This window comes from Papilio polytes, unplaced genomic scaffold (genome assembly GCF_000836215.1).
Source record: "Papilio polytes unplaced genomic scaffold, Ppol_1.0 DF822845.1, whole genome shotgun sequence".
Taxonomy (NCBI): Eukaryota; Metazoa; Arthropoda; class Insecta; order Lepidoptera; family Papilionidae; genus Papilio; species Papilio polytes.
In genome coordinates, this window is record NW_013526359.1 from 1,144,316 (window position 1) to 1,156,743 (window position 12,428).

The 12,428-nt window shown below is 32.1% G+C and overlaps 2 protein-coding genes across 2 annotated transcripts; both read left to right on the forward strand.

Moving 5' to 3' along the window:
* The first annotated feature begins 1,534 nt into the window (after positions 1-1,534).
* Positions 1,535-2,905, forward strand: LOC106105557 (larval cuticle protein 1-like). Its single transcript, XM_013285943.1, has 3 exons — positions 1,535-1,645; positions 1,723-1,841; positions 2,451-2,905. Exons 1-3 carry the CDS (start codon positions 1,637-1,639, stop codon positions 2,662-2,664), a joined length of 342 nt encoding a protein of 113 aa, XP_013141397.1. The 5' UTR covers positions 1,535-1,636; the 3' UTR covers positions 2,665-2,905.
* Positions 2,906-10,121: 7,216 nt separating this feature from the next.
* Positions 10,122-12,002, forward strand: LOC106105555 (pupal cuticle protein 20-like). The gene is made up of 5 exons (XM_013285941.1): positions 10,122-10,152; positions 10,379-10,614; positions 10,918-11,008; positions 11,168-11,243; positions 11,678-12,002. Exons 1-5 carry the CDS (start codon positions 10,150-10,152, stop codon positions 11,947-11,949), a joined length of 678 nt encoding a protein of 225 aa, XP_013141395.1. The 5' UTR covers positions 10,122-10,149; the 3' UTR covers positions 11,950-12,002.
* Positions 12,003-12,428: the final 426 nt, after the last annotated feature.

Consider the following 12,428-nt stretch of genomic DNA (forward strand, 5'->3'; position numbering starts at 1 on the left):
CAGATGTTATTTTTTAAATAATAGAGATGTTTAATTTCAATTTTTAATTCGATTCCAATTTTTTTAAGTATTTATATACTAAACTGGGACCTTAAATTAAATTTACCTTAATAACCCTATTAAATTATAAACAAACCGGATCGCGTAATTAAAAGATGATTTATGACCAATGCTAAATAAACATTCAATGATGATGATGTTACACCTGCGTTTCTGTGGGGAAAGGTTTACTGCATTAGTAATGTTCATTTATAGATCGACAATATATTTGACCCGGTGGACTTAAAACTAAATTAACAAATGTTTATTAGCACTTTCGTCTCAATATCAATTCGTCTACGTGTCACATAAGAATAGGAAATCTCTGTAGCTTCTCTAGTACGTAAGCTACAGAGCTTTCCTTTTCTCATGTGACACTTTCAATTTACAAGTAGGATTTTCATATTTTCCCTTACACTAACTCCCTCACCGGGCCATGTAAGTCTGTCGCACTATATGGCCACGGCCGTGGTATGTCAGTCGCATCTTCCTCGTTCATGAACAGACATACAAGTTTATTGGTAATGTGTTTGTATCTATCATTGTGTCATCGAGTTGGCACGATAAATTGTCTTGCATTCTATGACTGACTCTTTACCTAGTCACAGACAGGATTTTCTTTATATCAAATAAATAAATTAAAAAAAGAGATATTTCTATGATGATGTGACCATACAGCTCTGAAAAATCATCAATCATCATTTTAGGATGCGAGAAAAATTTTAACTTAAATTTTATGATGTTATAAAATACTTAGTATAAGTGATAAAACTTTAATTATACAACATAATCAAAATAGATTTAATTAATTTTTATAGAGGATATCATTAAATAAAACCTAATTTTATGAAGCGTAAAATTAACTTTCCGCTATAAACATGAGGTTTATCTAGGCGGGAACAAAAATGTGATAATCATAAGTCACGAAAGCACTGCGCTACCTATTGTTATTTCACATTTAATACAAACCAAAATCATATGCAAACTTCTACATAAATTAATTGACACACTTGTATATTATATCACGACGTGCATCTAATAGACACAAAATGTGGAAAGTGTAAGTATTAACTTCAACGAACTTTAGTCAATGCTTTCGCAGACACTTGCGCTAAGAAAAATGACATCTAATTTTAAGTCTAAATGTTATTTTTCTTGATATAAACTACATAAATATTGAAAAAGTTTCATCAAATAAAACTCACGTTAAAGGCATAGCGGAACACATACTAAATCATATTGGCCACCCGAAGTATGTTTTTGTGTAACAATGAGCACATTGCGCGGAGAAGTATTTCATGTTCTGCGACAAATTATTAAGTAAATAGCTAAGAATAAAACCTTCGAATAGCTACGAAGCGCACACATCGACGCGTGTGGTCATCACAAAGGTTTACCCGCGAACACACACGCATACATCGTCTGTGACCACCGATGACCGAATCCGGGGAGCCGGAATATCGACATCGAATGTTTGCCGCCGTTTGACATTACGTTAGATCGCCAGCCGGGAGAAATGTATAAAAGAATATGCTCCGAGCGGTAAGGCATCAGTCGTTCATCTGCTAGCAACGAAACCAAATCAAACTCCTCAACCATGAAAGTGGTACGTTGTGGATCTTCATTAACTGAAACAAAGTTATCGCTGTATTGTTCTATCGCTAACTATGGTTGTCTTCGCAGATGATTGTATTCGCCCTCGCCCTTGTGGCCCTCGCCGCCGCCGCCCCAGTGGAGCCCGAACCACCAAAGATCGTGCGCTCCGAATTCAACCAGGAACCCGATGGCGCATACAACTTTGGGTAAATTCTAAGTTCTTTTCCATCTTTCAGTCATGAAAGAATTTTCATTTGATTCTATAATTCATTTTTTCTGCTTGTTAGCTCACAGAGTTGTTGAGTAGCGCTGCCTGATCGAACACCGTTCTATATAAAAATCTATGTATTGTAGATAACGCACGAAAGAATTATTCATTTATCAATCAAAATAGTTATGATTTATAAACCAGTTAACTCTAATACTATAGTAGGATACGGTGTCTGTGTTAAAAACCATCACTTTCAAGAAATCTACCCTGAACTGTCTCACAGTAATAAAAAATCGGCTTTTAAAAAAGCTGCAAAGTAACTTCATAGTAAAAAAAAATCTTTTAATAAGATTAAAAACCTTAATACGTGATTAGTCTAATGAGATGATTGAGAATGAAGTATTGTTACTGTCCAGTCTATGTCTATGATTGCTAGGATCTCTTATTGTGGTTAGTGGACGTAATCATAGCAAGTTACTTTTTAGACAAATTCAGTATTTTTTCTGATTCATATTCAATTAAAGTCTTTTATAATTCACGAAATACCATCCGAGTAATTAGTAATCGCGATTCACCATTCAATGAGTTCTTTTTAACGATACAGTTTCGAGACTGAGAACGGAATCAACCGCCAAGAGAATGGACAGCTGAAGGAAGCCTTGGATGAAGAGAACAAACCACACACCGTCGTGGTCGTCCGCGGCTCCTACACCTACACCGACAAGGACGGCAAAGTTGAGACCGTCAACTACTTCGCTGATGAGACCGGCTTCCACGCCGAGGGTGACTCCATCCCCAAGGGCCCCGCCAGGAGATAAGCAACAACTCACATATTCCTATGAGTAATCGATTACAACGTTCACTAATCGATTATCCATGGAACCCGTAAGGGAAATGTAATTCTGCCATAGTGAAGATGTAAGGCGTGGCATCCGTCTCACATCTTTTCCTTGTTGTTTCGTTATTAACCGATGCACACTGCCATATTTTTTTACGTTTTTATATAGTTTGTTGAGTTGATATGCGATCCGTATAGTGAATAAACTTCATTCGAAACTACTTCGTTTTTTTGTTTGATAAATTCCTAACAGACGACCTTGGCATCGAGACGGGCTTTAACGGCCAGTATGACACGGCGTTAAAGCAATGATGGTACCGTTCATGTATCTTCATACTGATGACTACTTATGATTCGATGCGCAATAGTTTTTTTTCTGAGTCTTCTATAAGACTGGGTGACACTTCATAACATTCGACATTGAAGAGAGAAAGTTCACACGAGTAATCTTCAAGTAATTTGACATTTGGCAGTGACAAACATACATAGATTTACATGTCGAAACGTCGTTCAATAGCATACTTACATTGCATTTTTATTACCCAACATTAAGATTTCATAAAAAATTATGAGTTGTTTACATTTGAAATAAGTAAAAAATTTAAGGTCAACCATAAATAAATATTTTACTTATTGCCTAATGGCAATGACATGAGATCATTATCCAGTATTCTCATCTAGTGAGTGTCGGATTATATGTTTGAATTATTATTTCATGAATCGATAATAGGATGTGCAATAAGATGTTGCAATAGAACTTGGTTTTTATTAAAACAAAATAAAAGACTGTATTAACCACGTAATGTATTCCTTAGATATCACCGTAATCAGCATATATGGAATTAAAACCTTTGCCATTTATGTTTAATTTAAATTGATGCTTAAAAATATTAATATCAATTTCACATTCATAACAATTGCAGCCAATAGAGCTCTAAGAGACCACCATACTGTATCTTGATGTTTACATATACTAAAAATGTTTACAAAAACACGACATATTATTTAACATACAACCGTAATAATTAAATAAATGAAAATAAAAGTTCAAGGTGAATTGTAATTATAGAATTTCAATAATTACGTAAGGGAATCACAATACGTAAAGCATTCGTAAATGTTTATAAAGTGCCCAAGGGTTGATTTACAAGAACTGCTTTAAGCTTGCGTGTAATTTGCGCTCTGTGCAAATCATAATATGTCGTAGAATAGAAACAAATCAAATAAACAACCACCGGTATTATAATAAGAAGAAAGTTAGTAATTAAAACAAAGGAACGGTTAATGTTTTTAATTCACAGATATTAAAGTGTTATGCAGAGGTAATTTTGAATACAATTGTCAAAGATTGGGCGTTTTATTTTATTTTGTGTAATTCCAAGTACGTGATTTCCAAAAAAATCTTGCGTCGTTACGGTACAGCACAGAAAACGTGACAGCAATGTTAATTTCATCAGCTAATAAATGCCAACCATTGGACAAATTTTAAACGAAACTAAAAGTAAAATAACACCGTTTGTTTTTCATTGTTATTGATTTTAAAATCAATTATACGACGTGGTGGATAGATCATATAAACAATCAATACAATGGGAGAAAATTCTGTAGAGCTGATTGATCGATAAACCGATCGGGCCAACGGGAAACACTATAAGTTATAAGCGTTAACTTTGAGAAGTTACATAAAAAACCACCAAGAATTACTAAGACTAAGAAATCTAAAAGAATGAGTGAACCCTCTAAAGGTCAATAAAATGTTATAGGTCATCAAGAAGTAGTAATTATTTTTTTCTTTTATTGCGTCTAAAAATTCGTCAGACAATTTACAACTAATAAAAATATAAACATAGGATGGAAGATTATATCAAGTTTTAAAAGGAAACATCTACATATGTTTTAAATGACGCACGATGTGTTACAATAGTAATTATCGCAGCTTGAAATATGTTATTAACCAGCGAACTTCGAATAAGGTTTCGTATTAAATATTTGATATCATAATTGCCAAACTTAGCTCAAATAACGTAACGGCTAGAACAAATTCAACAAATATCCTCTCACTCTTCCCCGAAATGTTAAGTTTACGAGCGACGAACCTTGAATTTAAAAAACAACAACGGCAACGTATTTTTAGTTCCTCTGGTGTTGCAGTTGTCCATGAGCGTCGTTGATAACCTGGGTGTTCCCGCCGCTTATTTGCCTCCTTGTATTATAAAAAAAAAATCTGCTTTATGTTGTTGTAGGTTGCGATACGCACTTAAACTTTTCCCAGAAACAGACGGAATAAGCGTGACTGTACGTGTTTCTCATACATAGCATAGCCTGTCTCTTGAAGAGGTTAGTTGGTAATTCTTGATAATTTATCTGTGTTCGACGCCCTTCAAACCGGAAAATAGTAAAGTTAGCATCATTGCGACGCCTGACATTTACATACACGGCTAAAGGTAATATTAGTTGCAGATAATTAACAGCTATCAGTGTAATTTAACAATATTTAAAATGAACATACGTGATCACTCAATCAGCAGTATTTTTTGACCGACTTCATAAAAGAAGGAGGTACTCAATTCGTCTGTATGTTTTTTATCGCTTATGACAATTTAACAAATAAAAATCTAATCTTAAACATAAAGTAGAATTTAATTAAATTAAACAATCTCTTTCATAAAACATTATTGTTCTAGTTTTAACCATAGCCATATAAATTTGGTATAAATGTAGAGGAGAGTCCAGGAAATCACATCGACATCTTGTGAACCCGGAAATACTTATGGGTTCTTTTGTTTTTTCATGTTTACTCTATAATTCTGCAACAATACAAAAAACAACGGTATAAAGGAAAGTTGGGGGTAACACATGGGATATATGGCATTCCCGAAAAATGTTAGGTTACCCAGGGATATATAGTTTTTTTAATTTTTCATAGTTTCTATGTCTTTTTAATACTGCGCAGACAAAGTTGCATGCGCCAGCTAGGTATTTTAAAAAATTATACAGAACAATTGCTATACTAAATGTTTAAGGCGCGAAATAAACTTTTCTAGAAGACTAGTTTTGTGGTAGGTCAGTTTTGTGTAGAAGGTATCGTTTCCATATCTGATTTTGCTCCCATAAAAATTCTGCATTTCAACATAACAACAGTATATAACATCATAATAACTGCTAACGTTTTTACATTTGACCAACACAAAAAATATTCACGTATTTCTTGTCAGATGCATTTAAACAAAAATGCGCCTGTAATTATGTAATTGCAAATACTGAAATATGTGTGAAAACTAATTGTATTTTTTAGTTATCAAATGTATTTAGCATTGTAAGTTCTTTTTGTTTTTTCTATTTCTAATAGTTTAGAAATATTACACAATTATGGTATTAGCTACTAACATCCGCGTTGAATTAAAATGAAAATGGAATTACATCAAGTGTTCTTCCAAACTATGATATACAACTTTGCAAAATTTCATCGAGATCTGTTCCACCGATCAGGCGGAAAACTCTAACAAACGTCCATTCATCCATGTAAACTTTCGCAGTTACATATTAGTAAGTAGTACGAATGAGTATAATATTTTGAACCTATGTTTGAAACTTTCAATTTAAGATCGTGGCGTGTTAAAAATATTGTGGTTTTGTAATAAACAGATATCACGAACTGCCAGTTCGATTAAAAAAATGCATTATTTATTTCATAATTAAATTACTACAATGATTTCTAAGAACAGTAGTATCATGAATGTATACAAGCATTCTTGGAAGTTAACTGAACATCAGATGACTTAAGGTGTCTCAATTTTTGAAGGTCTTTAATAAGAATTACGTCACAAAATCCTCGGAATTTTAAAGTGCAACTATTCGATTCACTGACACGTTATGTCATATTATGACATGTTAAGATTACTTTTTACTTTAAATATACTGTATAAATATAGTAAACATTATATTTAAAGTAAAAAGTAACCATTCCGGATATTATAATTATTTTATTTTCTTCAAGTATATTAAAGCAATATGCATTGTGTAAACATTCATTTACTAGAAACTACGTCTTCATAGTTATGTATGAAAATTAAAAAAAAATCCTTTAAATGCTTAACTTTTAATTCCTCAACGACTCGTTCAGTGTCACGTGTCCGCATAAATCGCGCCGGCATGCGTCCGCGATTATCAAGGGACACGACCTGTTGGCGCGTCCCTCGAGGTGACAGCTTTTTGTTACAGCGAAATTGATAAAAATGATAAAAAAAACAATCAATTTTACTTTTGATATATAAAATTTCCCGATTTATGTGATTGCAAGATTTGTTTAGATTTTACTAATTTACACGAAATTACTTATTTTATTTATTTACATAAGTGTACACAACAGCGTTTTTAAACAACGCTAGAACATTAAGAACTGATTTACATTTTTTTGAGAACGCTAACTTCCGTCGAAATCATTCCGCAAGAATTGACGTCAAACTTAGATGTCTTTGCAATACCCAAGCGGACGAATTCGCGGGCAACAGCTGGTTTATTAAAAAAACGAAAATTCTTGTTAAGTACGTCTTGAGTTATTTATGTAGTTAAGTTAAAACTATGTACGATAAAGAAAATCACGACTAAAGATAATATTTTCTTATCCAATTACAAAATCTCGTAATATTACATAGTGTACAAAGGTAATGTTTATACTGTGCCCACATCTCTTAAGTTATTCTCCATTTTCCTTATCACTAAGTAAGAGTCACGGATTTCACGTAGCTGTATTTTGTTAATCGAAAAAACAAAAGAAAAAGTCTTTTTTTTAAAACTAAATTATATTGTATGCCAGTGTCTAAAATAAATAAAAATATGTAAGACTTTTTCAAGTTCTAAATTAATTTAACATTGAATTAAAAAAACATTCAACGAATTACATACCACATTGTTTTCACATCGTCGTAATAAGCTACGAAATTACTATGTGATATTTAAGTATACAAAAACAGAAAGTCGTTTAAGTAGAGAATTTCCATAAATGCGAGTAATTCTCGAACACGTGAAAGATGTCTTCTCACTGTTAAAAACACCTTGAATTTATTGACGTACATTAATGAACTGCTTCGGGCATGGAGTGTAATAAATAATGAAACACGTTATAATTTAAAATAAATTGACAGTAATAGCCGATATACCGACAGATGTGTGAATAATTAATAACCTGCGTATACTTTAAGCAGTATCGAGGTTTTCTGTTTCTACAGCTTTTGAGAAAGTAGTGATATCCAATTACTGAAATTATTATAAAGTATTGTTGAACAGATGTTACTGAAGTCTCTTATTTTAAGGCGTTATTTATTTTCATTTCAAAAACAGTCTGCTTCAATAGGCATTATACATATATGTCGTGTATTGTGTAGCATTGTTTAAAAAAACTATTTTCAGTCATTTATGCAAGACATAAGTAACTGGAAATTTAAAATAGGTTATTTTCTATTTCTACATTAACTACTAGTTGTTTCTCGCGACTTCGTCCACGTGATAAATTATAAATATAGCCTATGTTACTCAGCCATAACGTAGCTTTCTAATGGTGAAAGGGTTTTTGTATTCAGCCCAGTAGTTTTTGAGTTATTTCAATACATTTTAAAATACAAAACTCTCCTTATTATAATATTAGTATGGACATAGATTTTATAAAATTAGCCCAGAATTTATTATATTAGAATAAATTCAGCGATAAAGTGTAATATATACATTCATTCAAGACACTTATGATATATACACTCAGCTGTTAATCTAGATTTAAAAATAGTGTAGCGATACACTTGTATGTAATACGGGGCTCTTGTTGCTGAATTATCGATCGTAGCACTAGGATAACAAATGCGCAGGTCAGTTACGCGTAGTGTAGTATTAGCTGAAATAATCGTTCATAATACATTCTGTAGTTGACACAACACTTAGATACTCTGTAAAATAGTAACTACCCACATTCCAAGTATAATTATATGACATTTTAACTCTTTTACTCCCAAGTGAACTTGTAATCTTTAGTCATCTATTATATGGTTACTCAAAACTACAGTTACTCAAAAAATTATTTAATTTAAAACTTAACTGTGATGGCAATATTCGGTGTTACTACGCGTTATATATATTTTGCCGTACCTTTAAGTGGGTTTTTCATAGGTAAGTTCCTGGATGATCAAGAAACTCTCAGAATGACCAATTTCAGAGACAAATCTTGTTTGTACGGTGGAAATGTGAAAATGGGAGATACGCCAACATGGCCTTAAAATAATCGTTTTATTATAAAAAAAAATTATTAAAGGTAAGCTGTGTTTTGTATTAACTTTATTGATAAAAAGATTTTTCAGTGATGATAAATGGTAAATTATATCTTAAATTGTTATAAAATAAACATAAATATGCAGCTAATTAAAAGAACATGTGTAGGAATTAAACGCTTATTACAGTTTTATTTTAAGAATTCTTAACAACGATTTTAATGAGATGTAACATAATTAAAAAATAACAATGCTTAGTTGTGTATAATTAAACAATTTGAAGTAATTACAAAGCTTTATTACCAATTAGATTCATATCTGTATTGTTGATTCTATACTTAATGATAACATATTTTAACCTTGATGTTAACCCGGAAATGTATAATAGACTAATTTTAGTATGTTATAAAAACGCAAGATTATACAAAAGGCTTTTATAACATTATCATTATCAAGAAAAAGCTTTCATAAGCTTCAAGGGTTACTGTTACGAATATTGTGAAACTTGTATTAGATATTTGTTGTTGGTGTATTATTTTTATTGATTTCTTACGTAATTGAGTTTAACTAAGAGCTGTGGATATCCTGGAGAGACAAAATTAAAAATGTAGCCATGTTAGCGCACATGAAGAAAAAGACAGAAGTGATATATACAGTTAAGAAAAGAAAGCTGCAGTACCTAAGCCACATAATGCTAAATGACAAATACGAACTACTGCAGCTCATCGTACAAGGCAAAATACACGGAAAGCGTAGTGTAGGTCGAAGAAAACCGTCCTGGCTCAAAAATCTACGCCAGTGGTATGGAAAGAGCACCCGATCACTTTTTAGAGCCGCGGTGTCAAGAACGAAAGTCGCCCTAATGATCGCCGAACTTCGAAAGAAGATGGCACTTTAAAAAAAAAAGGGCTGTTAATTGGTCTTAATCAAAATTGGTCTTAGTCAAATATTAATGTTTTCCTACTTTTTGGAATAGTTCAATTTTATGTTTAACTTAGTTAAATTTAATATATCTCATAATCGTAATAATATTCAAGGCAAGTGATGTAAAACAGAACATAAAATGTTATTTAACGCTTCCAAGATGGTTTTACAAAAAAATTATAAACTTTACGTAAATCTTGCTACCTATAAATTGAATAATCAGATCCAACACAAATAGTAGTGGAGTTAATTACAACAAGTGCGTGTACTCGGTGTGGAGCAAAATAATGGTGCGAGTTCCAAATTGTTTTGTACATTTTTTTTTGTAAACTTTAAAGATAAAGTCTAAAATTTTGCCTCTTTGTGTAAAGTTTCTGCATGAATGAGTTCTGATATATTTCTCTTTATTATTAAAAATAAGCTTTGATCGTGGAAAAAATTTGGATAAAAGAAAAGAAAGATTTTCTTTTAAAAGGGTTATGATAGTTTTGTCATAATTTTTTTGTATCTTTTCAGATGATATTTCTACTTACTTTATTTCTTTTTTACACTCTGGGGAATAGTCAGATTTTACCAAATAGACCTGTGACTCCAGTACCTGGGATGAATGTTTCTCCAACATCTTTGTATCCTGGATTTAATAGAAATCAGTGGCCAAATGGATACAATCCATACTACAATTCACAAGGAGCTGCTGTACCCATTGTATCTTACAGTGACAACCGTGGCATAGACGGAAGTTATTCCTACAGGTATGTTATTCAATCTTTACTTTATTTTACAATTATGCTTGTGTATTCTTACAGACTAAAATCTTGTATGATAAATGTTGATCTCTTTTTTCTTATAAAGGGATGACATGTGTTTCGGCGCTTTTTGATATAAAACAATAATATGTAAAAGTTTCGTCTGTGACTCACGGTCTTATTTTCCGCCGCAGTTAATAAGTGCTCTCAAGCTTTTTAAATAATAGGGTTAGATTGAAAGTAAGACTATAATTATATGTGTGAAATTAAGGTAACTTGTCCTGTCTTAATCTAGTTTAAACATTTCAGCTATGCGTCAGCAGATGGTAAGGAGGTTCAGGAAAGCGGGTTTGTAAAAGATGCTCATATTGATAACGCGGGAAATCCCCAAGGCACACAGGTATTTTTCTTGTTACTTTTTAACTTAAATGTTTAATTATCTGAAATTGAATAAGTTATTTCGAAATATTGCGTATCAAAGTTTAGGAAGGAAGATAATCTATTTTATTTAAGTTATCTATTCGGTTAGTATTAACGATACATTTGTATGTAATTGCAGGTTAAAGAAGGTGGTTTTGCATACACATCGCCTGAAGGAATACCAATAAAAGTGAACTATGTCGCCGATGAGTATGGTACGGTTATTTGCGATTATAGTTTTGATTGACAACCGCGAAATTTTAATAATTTAAAGCTAGTTTGCCTTTCTCGCGCTCGGTCACGGTTTTGTGCCGACCGAAGCTAATTTGATGATAATGTGATGGTCATCTTGTTATTGAAATTGAAACTTCCTGAGATATTATCGATGTTCGTCGATACACTGATCGTGTTATCTTTTTAATCTTAGTGAAATAAATTCTCATTCATGATATTACAATGGCAAAACTTGGACGTTAAAATGATCAGTTTTAATACCATAATTGTTAAAAAACGATGCGATTATTAATCACTTAAACTGCCAAATATGTTAAATTCTTAAGACTTTGGAATGAATTGGGTTTAGATAATTTTTAAGTCTTAACAGCTAGTTCCAGTTGAGACTGTAATATTTTTATGTATAAATTTTCAGGATTCAGACCGGCAGGCATTCAAATACCGGCAGATGGAAGTGTAGTCCCATCATTAATTAACGGAACAAAAGGCGGAAATCCGTTTTATAACAATTACAGTCCCTTCAATTATGGTAATAGGTACAATAATAATTATGGACCTTATAATTATAGACCTTACGACCCCAGATATCCAAACGCTCCAGGAAACTACCCTTTGTACAATCCTTACCGTCAATTTGGGTATCAAAAACGAACATCCCAAGATACCGCTAAAAAGACAACTGCGTAGATGCCACTTTGCTTATAACTTGTAAATATACATATTTTAAACAGCAAATGTGAAAATACTTTTTGATTTAATTCTAAGGGGGTTATTTCACAATTTATATGTTAAATTCGAGTGCTTTATCATAATAAATAAAAGACCATATCAATGTTGAATTTTTATTTCATTTCCTTATACTTATAAACGTGTACATGAAATAATATAACATTTTATATTCTCATAAGGCAAACATTATAAATATAACTGTCGTGTAACAACTTTCTAATGTGGTAACTTAGGGGGTAAGCTTTAAAATTTGATTCGGCGACATCGAATGGGCGGGAAATATTTTAGTGTCTACATATGGAGTGATAGGATTTGTGTTTTAACACTGATTTTAAAATATTGCAAAGTCCTCATGTAGAAAACTTTCACAAACACATTTACAAATTAGCAAAATTCTTACTATTTTTTGAGTTGAGACAAAACTTTAAAGTGTTTTA